The following is a 10698-nucleotide window of genomic DNA, read 5'->3' on the forward strand; positions in this document are numbered from 1 at the left end:
CAGTTGGCATGGTGACAATTTACAGTAGTCGTACAATACACAGAGCAGCTTTATTTAGACTCAGCAGTGCAATATTAATGGGCCAGCACTGGAGAAGTGCCATTCATTTTTCAACAAGAAAAAAGGTTCATGGATTGGAGCATCACCCTAAATGGAAAATCAAAGCCCAATTCTTTACAGGTTACACATATATATATATATATATATATATATATATATATATATATATATATATATATATATATATATATATATGCGCAGTCAGTCACATACACAGTATCACATTTGTGATTGTATATAGATTGTACATTCTGTAGCCATGTAGAGACAGCTGTCTTGAATAGAATGAAGCAGGATGTTCTTATGTATGCGAGAGGGGAAACAAATGGGTAGAAAAGAAGGTTCTATCAACTCTTAGAAGGTTAAATGGTTTGTGTATTGGCCACCAGCCCGGGACCGGAGTGAGTTGACTGTTATTGACCAAACAGTTCGGTCACTGTCACTAGTAAGGTTGATTCTGACCAATCTGATTGGGAAGCTCTCGAGCATAATGGCCTTGATGTAGTTAACAATTATTTTGTTATGTTTTCAGTGTCAGAACTATCATTGTGGAATCTGTCCAATTGCTTTTAACTGTATTGTCTGTTGGCTAGACTTTGTCACTTTCGTCATTCTCATCTTTGAGTTCTGATTTTCTTATTTAATGTCTGTAATATTATACATGCTCAGTTTTTTTTATTTTTAGCAATCTTGTTTCCTCATTGTTTTATATTGTCAAGGCAACCTAGGGATATAAACTGCTGGAGTGACTTAAACATTTTTTTTTTTTTTTTAATTATGCAGGAAGTACTGTTGTCCAAGTAATTAGTATGGCAGTTTTATAGGTCATCAATATTTGGCACATTGTAGTGTTTTTGACATGAACTCCAATGCACAGAAATGTGTTTACACTTTACCCTAATATGAGAAAGACCTACTGCATGTCTTCCAGTTCAACCCAGCTGTATTCACCACTGTATGGTGTCAATTTACCCAACCATGTCCCTTGTATCTGCACCGTTATTTCAGATTGAATTGATCAGACAGGTTAGTGTGGGCTAGTACGTGCTGCACAACCAACCATCTACAGTGAATGGATTTACTACGATTTCTAATGTTACAAAATATCTAATCTAATGTTTTCTCCTCTATGTATTGTTTTCTGGATTTATATGTATGATTTAGTTTTTTAATAAAAGATTGCCATGGACAGAATGTGTGTGTTCGTGTCTTATTTTAAATCGCTATAAATGCCAAGCAGTAAGGGATGCTACAGTAAAAAGGATGTTGCCAAAACAAGATGTTTTTAGACAGAACACTGTCAAAGCAATGTTAGTGTTCTGCATTACGCTCACACACTCATCTTGATCCTTATTTAGGTGTTTCACTGGAACTAGTGAATGGGCTGGTCAACAAAACTACATTGGTTTTGTTTATCCACCTGAAGGTGGGGGAAGAAGACCACCCACACTTTACTGGTCTCTATTCCTGCTTAGCTAGTTGCTGGTTCTTTCTCTCTGCCCCTCGGCTCCCTCTTCCTCAGTCCCTGCCCTTATTATTGAGCTCATGATGTATGTGCCCTACTTTTCTGTCTCCATCTCCCCTTGCTGAAATCTTTTCTTTGACTTGGGCTGAATAGTGGTGTCTTACAGCCACTCCCCACAGTAGAAATAACTATTGTGTCTCCAGACTCGCTCTCTGTATTAATCTGTAGGAATGTCACAGCAGACTGTGGCTCCCAGTATTTGACTACCCGGTGTCATGTTCAGAGTGGAAAGTGGTCTCTGTTTGAAACTGCACTGCAACTTCACACTGCTCAACTTCACACTACTTCACACTGCTCTGGTGTAGGCAGTGTCCACCAAACAGATTATTCCACCCTGGTAGGCTTTGGTTTCAACAGTGCTACATTTTTGATAGCAGCCAATTGCTTTTTGTATTTTCAACACATTGTCCATAAATATCGTTGCAATATTAAAGTTGTTCACTTATCAATGTTTAATATATGCACGGCAATGTTATTTTACTTGCATCAGAATTCTGAATAACTAACATTTAATTTCGATGCACTTTTTTCAATTACTCTTCTAGAACTGAGCACAATTTCAAAGAACCAAAGTGCTTGGGAGGTTGTCCCAGTCGGACCACATTGTATGATGCACATACAAAGCAGGATATTCTGAAGCAAAAAGCCAGCTGAAAAACAAGCTCACGTGTTCTCAAAATGAAAAACTTGAAGAACTGGAACAAAAAGGAAAAAGGGAAGCATGATAAATTTAAACCTGGATCTAAGAAAAGAGAAAAATGTGTGGTCATGTTCAACGATAACGAGCGACAGTGAGTTTGGCATATTATAAACAGCACAGGAGTCCCAACGCATAGCAAGCTAACGTTAGCTAACTATAGAGCATCTCTGGCTAAACTAGCTAGATTGCTAGGTAGGTCTCATTTACATGGTCAGCTTGTATGATATGCCTTCATCGTTGATAGAGAATCATAAGCCACATCATCCTGCCTCTGTCTTTGAGAAATGTGTTTAGTGCACCTCTAATTGGTTTGCCAAGTTCCCATTAATCCTGTCAGTAGTTAAGTATTGGTGAATGCAAGAAAGTGACGACAAGTGACTTGTCATGAATGTACTCATCTGTTTGACTTATCGTATCTCTTGCAGGGATTATCTCACAGGATTCCACAAGAGAAAGGTGGAGAGGAGGAAAGCAGCAGTGGTGGAAATCCAGAACAAGATAAAGGAGGAGCAGAAGAGAGTCAAAGAAGAGGTAAACACCGGCTAAGAGAAGGCACAAAATGTAATTTAAGTGTTAAGTAGACATGGTGTGTAAAACTTGTTACTTTAGTAGCGTTTTTGATGAAGGGAATACTAACAATGTGGACAGAAGGGGGCACGAATCATATTTACTCTTTAATTCCAGAGACACAAGGAGTATTTGAAGTTGCTGCAGGAAAGAAAAGAGGCTCTCGGTGAGTTTGAGCGAAATAATCAAACATGTCAGCCAAGCTTGACAGAATATTGTTGGATGCCTTCACTTGCCCTTGTCTGCGATTTCAGGTTTAACCAGAAGTAAACATGTAGTGTGAATCCATTTCATCTGCTTACTTACTCTTATTGTTATGGTTAATTCTCCACAGATGAGGATGATGATGATGAAGAAGATGAATTGGAGGATGTGATAACGGGCACAACCGAGTCTGTACAGTACGATCACCCCAACCATACTGTTACCGTAACTACCATCAGTGACCTTGACCTCACAGGGGCCAGCCTCTTTGCACCAGCAACCAATCAGGTAAAGCGTTTGTTTCAGATTTCCACGTCCCTTGTTTTGAAATAGTTTCTCTGAAAGATATTCAAACTGTACATTTTCTTTTGAAGGTTACTGAGGATGGTGAGGAGGAGGTGGTGGAGGAGCAGGAGAAAATGGGCCCAATGCCAAAGAAATCTGGGAATCCCATCCTCAATAAAAAGTATGTTGTGTTTATCTTCACTCACATTTAATGAAAAACCCTTGTACTCTTTCCTTGTCAATAATATTTAAAATATTTGAATGCACAATTTGTGGCTTCATATCCTAAAAAATGAAAATGTGTCATTTGACGTGTCTATCAATAACATTTATGTGTTATTGATAATGGTCATAATCACTGGAGGATTTTAAAAAGCGGGTAATAATTTATGCAAATTGCATTATTCCTCAACAACTGTGCTATATGCCCTGCTAATGAATAGTAATGAGCCCCCAATTCCTGTTCTATTCTCATTCTGTATTCAGTTCTGACAGCTAATTTAGTCTAATATGATGCCTATATAACAATATGAGCACTGTGGTGGCAAGTTATTCTCACAAGTTATTATCCCCCCTCCTCCCTCTCTGCAGAATCTGCTCACTGAACGCCTCGCTCCACGCTCACCAGACGCAGCGGAAGGGAAGCAGGAAAGGGAAGCAGGAAGGCAAAGGACGAGGCCGGCCAACAGACAAGAAGCCAGGTGCCACAGACAAGAAGGGCAGAATTGAGAAGAACAGAGTTGGGAGGACCAGCAAGAAACAAAGACGCAGACTGACTGGGAAGAGGGTACATCACAAGGACTGAGAGTTATGAAAAAATAGATTTGCAGTGTAAGGGTCTGTCTGGCCTCTTTGTTTGATCAGGATCCTAAGCATCCATGATAGACATTTAGAGTTTGTATGGTACCAGTTTGGAAAGTCTACGGAGCAAACAAAATCACAAATACACAAACTGCACATATTCATTCTCATTGAAAGCCAATGTCTGCTCGATCCAGAGCGGCCGTTTCAAACACTTTGTTTAACCAATTGGACACGACCTGTCTGTTTCCTGTGTTAGGCTCTCTCCTTTCTACATGTTTGTTTATATGCTAACTGCTTTGGTAATGTTGTATTTCATACAATGTGTATATGCTCAAAGTTTGATTAAAAGAAAAGAATATATACGAATCACTTGCTTTAATATTTTTGTAGCGTTTATATCCTTGTATAAACCTATAGTTTGTGAATCCCTCTAGTTCTATAGCCTATTGTTTGATAGGAAACCTGACTCCTCAGTCAACATCCTTTTCAGAGCATCAGAGAATAGATCTTTACGTGTGTATTTCTAGACATAGTACCCCTATGCCCTCATTTGTTTGATTGATTTCAAGAAATGCTGTATAATCAAGGATTTTAATGTATGCTATTCTCATACCTTAGCAGTGTTTATTTATTTACACTAACCTGAGCTAACGCGGGCCATCTGTCACAAGCAGTTCATTTTGCTTTCTAAAGCTCATGATATCTAATACAACCTTCAATTGAGTAACTGTCATGCAACTGACTCCATATTGGTTCTAGATCTGGCAGACTGATAGGTTCTCTGTAAAGTTAAGCAGAGCCAACATGGCAGTCAGAAGTGCATCAGTTTCATCCATTGTCGGAACAGCCAATCAGATCCATGTAAGAGTAAGAGCCTCAGGGGGATTGTGAGCAGAGGAAGAGGCATGTGCCGGGGGTCTGATGGACAGTATAGTATCTTTCTCTAAATGGCATATTCTCAGTTTAACTGACGGCTGAGGACTCTTCTGTCAGGTATCGTTGAAAACCTCTTCCTCTCAAATTCAGGAGAGAATAATTCAATGGAAAATAATATACATTAAGAAATCTAGCAATGAATTATTCAAGACTTTGACTTGTATTTAGATTTTTATTGCTGAAATGTTTTTAAATTGGGATGTTACCAAGTGCTTTCAGTGACGTTTAGTAATTATATTAATAATATGCTGGAAAGACTTCTATTATCTTCCTTTCTGTATTGTGTTTCACTATATCCTCGTGTGTAATTAGTTTTCACTTAGCTTAACTGTTCCGTTTTATCACACTAACCATGAAATAATGACCCTTGTGGATCAAATATGCTACAGCATTGCTTCCAGCTCGACTACAGCTACGCTGCAATAATATCCCATCAATGTCTTACACTGTGTACATTTCATATAAATGTTGAAAGGGTTTTAGCTGTTTTTTTCTCCTCATGGACTACTGTATATTCTTTTGAAATCTACAATTTTTCCTGAAGTACTACTGGTACTACTGTTTTACTACAACCACCTTTTTCTACTTTGTGGTGTTTTAGGTTCATTATTAAATACTGTGTTTGGTTATATCTGCCTTTACAGCCTGTGTTGTTCCTCAGTGATCTCTGAGGGGTGCGATGAGTGAGCGCCTGCCACCTCTTGCCGCGCCATGCCCCTCTCCGGCGATGACCTTATCTGTCCCAAGTTTCAGCCCAACATCTTCGACTCCTCCCGCTGCCACGACTGCCTGCGCCAGAAGCACCTACACTCTCGAACGAGTACAGGCACGGGTACAGCCGAAACACCACAGCAGAGCCTCACAGTGGAGAAGGAGCCAGGGCAAGCCACTCCACCAGCACCACAGGCAGTGGAGAGGGATAGCAGTGCCAAGACAGAGGGAGAGGGGACTAGAAGAGTGGTGAGTAATTATCTGGGCCTATACAGACAGGTGGAAGGTAAGATATGGAGTCATGGAAAGGGTCAGATATACATTGAGGTCAGACAGTCAAGGATCAATACACGAGAGGAAGTAAGGGAAATGGCTGAGTGGTAATGTTGACTTTGAGTCTACTTAAACTTTGGCTAGCAGACTTTTTCGTTCCGGAAGGGGAAGCTACTCCATTTAACCAGTAACACCCAGTGCTGAATTCACTACAAAGTGCTCAGTAACAGACGTTGGTGAGGCATGACCCTGTGTTGAGTGTAGTGAATAAGGAGGAACGTATGAGGGAAAAAAGATACGAAGAGGGCGGTGAAGAGAATGCTCCCATTACAAATGAATGAAGGGAGATCATTTACTGCCCTTTTGGGAATCACTGGTAACATTATACATGAAGGCAGGTTACAGAAAGCACCGGCCGGCCCACATCTACACATAGTATGTCATTGCAAAGGCGCATTCATTTATGAGGCCACGACTGTTAATTGGTAGCATTAGCACTCTCCTTGTTTTGCCTCTGATCGCCACAAATTAGGCAAATATACATTTTGTGGAAGTCAGATCTTATCTCATTGCTTTTCATTGCTGTGTTACATTGCAATATCTTTTGTATACCTACCTTGTACTATAATATTATAAAGTTGTTGTTGATATTGCCATTAATTCAAGTCAAACTGAAGATGAGAATATGTATTTTAAGACAACCCAGAAGGGTTGTATATGTCAAGAAAAAAACTTCTATGAAATAATAATGAGGAGAACTACAATCTAGGTAAAGTTACAACAGTGTAACTCTAATCGAGAGACAGACAGAACTTGTGAGTATGAGAGGGAGGTCTTGAGGAACAGAAGAGTGAGACAGAGGGGAGACACTATTCATGAACTTCCGCATATGGAAATTAATCTATAAAGAGAGACTTGGAAGTGTTGCGTTCAGGTTTGATAATGATGACTGTGTTAAACCTGTGTTCATTGTTAATATGTATCTGTAAATGAATGAGGCATTGTAGGCCTAGTGAGTTAAATTGTGCTAGTTCCAACTAAACGTTTAGTTTATATGGCTGCTCACTGTCTTATCTTGTCAGTGTTTGCTTTTCTCTCATAGTACAAACAGTATTTGTCAGTGTCTGCTATTTGTTTTTTGTGAAAATGGACATTGAATTTCGTTTAACCAGAATTACTGACAATTGCAGAAAGTGCTAGTTAACATGGTATTACACTTCAATACATTAAGTCACCTATTGGCTGATGTTCTGTTTTTGTTTGCCGTATGTTGTGAGTGGTATGTGTGTTCTCATTGACCTATCAGGAGGACTCTGATGGCCTGTCAGTGGTGAGCAGCTACTGTGATGTCAGCGGAGATCAGCTGGGTTACGAGGAAAGCTCCTTATGCATCCTGAGCCCTGACTGTGACCTCTACATCTGTGACGGAGACGACGACAGCACTGACAGGTTCTCTTCAGAATCTATTGGCTCTAGTGTGTGTCTGAGATAGAAGCTTAGTACAAAATAATGTTTGTTCACTCTATGCACTTGTGTTGAGATATCTTTGGAGACTTGGCATTTCATTGGGCTTTATATTTAGGTATTTTGCAGGGGGGAAATGTCATTTACGAACTAGGTACGAAGAACGTCAAACAAGAAGCTCATTGAGCATGCTTTGTAAACCAAGTAGTCAATGAGCCCTATATTGCGATTCTAGAGGGACAATATATATACTTTCTCACTCCCTCCTTCTCTCCCTCTCTCCAACATTATATCACTATCTCCTCTTCCAGCTGTCGGGACCAGAGTGTCTACACTGATCTCAGTGGCTCCATCAGTGCAGAGGACGACTACCTGCCTCTCCGGTACCGCTCAACCCACCTCACCATGACCCGCCTGGACCCACCACCCCACCGAACCAACCCCAAAGCCTGGATGGAGGAGGACAACAGCAGGGGCACGATTGGCAGACACTCAGGTGAGGACTGCACTTAACCACATGTACAGTTGAAGTCGGACGTTTACATGCACTTAGGTTGGAATCATTAAAACTAGTTTTTCAACCACTCCACAAATTTATTGTTATCAAACTATAGTTTTGGCAAGTCTACTTTGTGCATGACACAAGTAATTTTTCCAACAATTGTTTACAGACAGATTATTTCACTTATAATTCACTGTATCACAATTCCAGTGGGTCAGAAGTTTACATACACTAAGTTGACTGTGCCTTTAAACAGCTTGGAAAATTCCAGAAAATTATGTCATGGCTTTAGAAGCTTCTGATAGGCTAATTGACATCATTTGAGTCAATTGGAGGTGTACCTGTGGATGTATTTCAAGGCCTACCTTCAAACTCAGTGCCTCTTTGCTTGACATCAAAAGAAAATCAAAAGAAATCAGCCAAGTCCTCAGAAAAAATATTGTAGACCTCCACAAGTCTGGTTCATTCTTGAGAACAATTTCCAAACACCTGAAGGTACCACGTTCATCTGTACAAACAATAGTACGCAAGTATAAACACCATGGGACAACGCAGCCGTCATACCGCTCAGGAAGGAGGCGCGTTCTGTCTCCTAAAGATGAACGAACAACAGCAAAGGACCTTGTGAAGATGCTGGAGGAAACAGGTACAAAGGTATCTATATCCACAGTAAAACGAGTCCTATATCGACATAACCTGAAAGGCTGCTCAGCAAGGAAGAAGCCACTGCTCCAAAACCGCCATAAAAAAGCCAGACTATGGTTTGCAACTGCACATGGGGACAAAGATCTTACTTTTTGGAGAAAGCCGAAGAACACCATCCCAACTGTGAAGCACGGGGGTGGCAGGATCATGATGTGTGGGTGCTTTGCTGCAGGAGGGACTGGTGCACTTCACAAAATAGATGGCATCATGAGGATGGAAATTTATGTGGATATATTGAAGCAACATCTCAAGACATCAGTCAGGAAATCTTGGTTACAATGGGTCTTCCAATTGGACAATGACACCAAGCATACTTCCAAAGTTGTGGCAAAATGGCAACAAAAAAGGACAACAATGTCAAGGTATTGGAGTGGCCATCACAAAGCCCTGACCTCAATCCTATAGAAAATGTGTGGGCAGAACTGAAAAAGTGTGTCCGAGCAAGGAGGCCTACAAACCTGACACAGTCACACCACCTCTGTCAGGAGGAATGGTCCAAAATTCACCCAACTTATTGTGGGAAGCTTGTGGAAGGCTACCCGAAATGTTTGACACAAGCTAAACAATTTAAAGGCAGTGCTACCAAATACTAATTGAGTGTATGTAAACTTCTGACCCACTGGGAATGTGATGAAAGAAAATAAAAGCTTAAATTAATCATTCACTCAACTATTATTCTGACATTTCACATTCTTAAAATAAAGTGGTGATCCTAACTGACCTTTAACAGGGAATTGGTACTAGGATTAAATGTCAGGAATTGTGAAAAACTGAGTTTAAATGTATTTGGTTAAGGTGTATGTAAACTTCCAACTTCAACTGTATCCTATTACATTCATAGGTGTTATTTACATGATGATGTTGTCAGGTACCTGTGTTCAATATCATGAGTTGAGGTGGGACTTATTGGTAGTAGTGTGGAAGTATCTTGTAGAACTGTGTTGTGGACATCCTTACAACTCCTTGGAATGTATCACTAATAACAGTGTTTAGTATACCATGTGATGGAGTGTTTTTCTTTTTTAGGGTTAAAAGAAGAAAGGAATCGTGAAAGTGGCTACTTCTCTCTGGGGAGGGCGAAAGGTGCCCGTTCTCTCAGGGATCAGAGCCCCCCTCCCATTTACCGCCATTCAGAGAGGGGACACCCCCTCTACAGCAACCGGAGCCCTGAGCCCAAAGCTACCATCCCCTTCAGGAACCCTAACCTGGGGCTGGCCTCAGACAGGTTAAACCCAGAGATACTAAACCCAGACTTGCCTCTGGAAATCCCTGAACCTCCTGACGCATTTGATCTCACCATCGAGGTTGAGGCTCAGGTGGGCCCTCGCTCCCCAAGCCCCACCCCTTTTAAGATAGCAGAATCCCTGGCCTCCACTAACCGGAGGGGTTTCAACAGCTCATACAGTAGAAGAAACTCCCCTTCCTATCAGGAGTCTGGGAAGTTAAATGCATCGAGACAAAGCTCCTCTCTGTCCCGCTCCTCTTCACCCTTACGAAACACCTCCCCATTCAAACGAAGTGAATGTACCACCTCCCTCAACAGGCGGGGCGTAGACTCTGAGGGCTGGTCTCAGGGGTGGGACCAGACTTCTAGAGGTCCCCCCCAGAGCTCTTTTGGACGAGGTGTTGATATTAGAGGCTTGAATAAAAATGTAATATCGATGGCCAGTTCAGTTGGTTCCATATCACAGGTCAACTCTGTTTCAGATTTTAAAAGTGCATTGCGCAAGAATGAGGCAGACAGCTCCTTAAATGGTCGTGGACGTGACACACGAAGCTCCGCCCCTTCAAGGGGGGGTTACGAAAGCCCCAGACAATCCCTGGTCCGCAAATCTGAAACAAGTAACTCCTTAAATGGCCGTGACAGCAGAAGCTCATCTCCCTCAAGAAGGGCTTATGATGCCTCCAACCAAACCCTGCTTCGCAAATCTGATGGGAACAGCTTGATAAATGGTCATGGTC

General features: G+C 41.2%; 1 protein-coding gene across 1 annotated transcript; it reads left to right on the forward strand.

Moving 5' to 3' along the window:
- The first annotated feature begins 2168 nt into the window (after positions 1-2168).
- On the forward strand, positions 2169-4511 carry LOC110538341 (nucleolar protein 12). The gene is made up of 6 exons (XM_021625094.2): positions 2169-2376; positions 2711-2816; positions 2970-3018; positions 3187-3344; positions 3431-3522; positions 3933-4511. Exons 1-6 carry the CDS (start codon positions 2264-2266, stop codon positions 4144-4146), a joined length of 732 nt encoding a protein of 243 aa, XP_021480769.2. The 5' UTR covers positions 2169-2263; the 3' UTR covers positions 4147-4511.
- Positions 4512-10698: the final 6187 nt, after the last annotated feature.

Source organism: Oncorhynchus mykiss, chromosome 12 (assembly GCF_013265735.2).
Source record: "Oncorhynchus mykiss isolate Arlee chromosome 12, USDA_OmykA_1.1, whole genome shotgun sequence".
Lineage (NCBI taxonomy): Eukaryota > Metazoa > Chordata > Actinopteri > Salmoniformes > Salmonidae > Oncorhynchus > Oncorhynchus mykiss.

Bases quoted from the DNA above. Each gene is read 5' to 3' on its own strand.
- LOC110538341 (XM_021625094.2), top strand. From the start codon at position 2,264: ATGAAAAACTTGAAGAACTGGAACAAAAAGGAAAAAGGGAAGCATGAT. The intron at 3,019-3,186 runs GTGAGTTTGAGC...AATTCTCCACAG, and splicing joins GGAAAGAAAAGAGGCTCTCG to ATGAGGATGATGATGATGAA. The intron at 3,523-3,932 runs GTATGTTGTGTT...CCCTCTCTGCAG, and splicing joins AATCCCATCCTCAATAAAAA to AATCTGCTCACTGAACGCCT.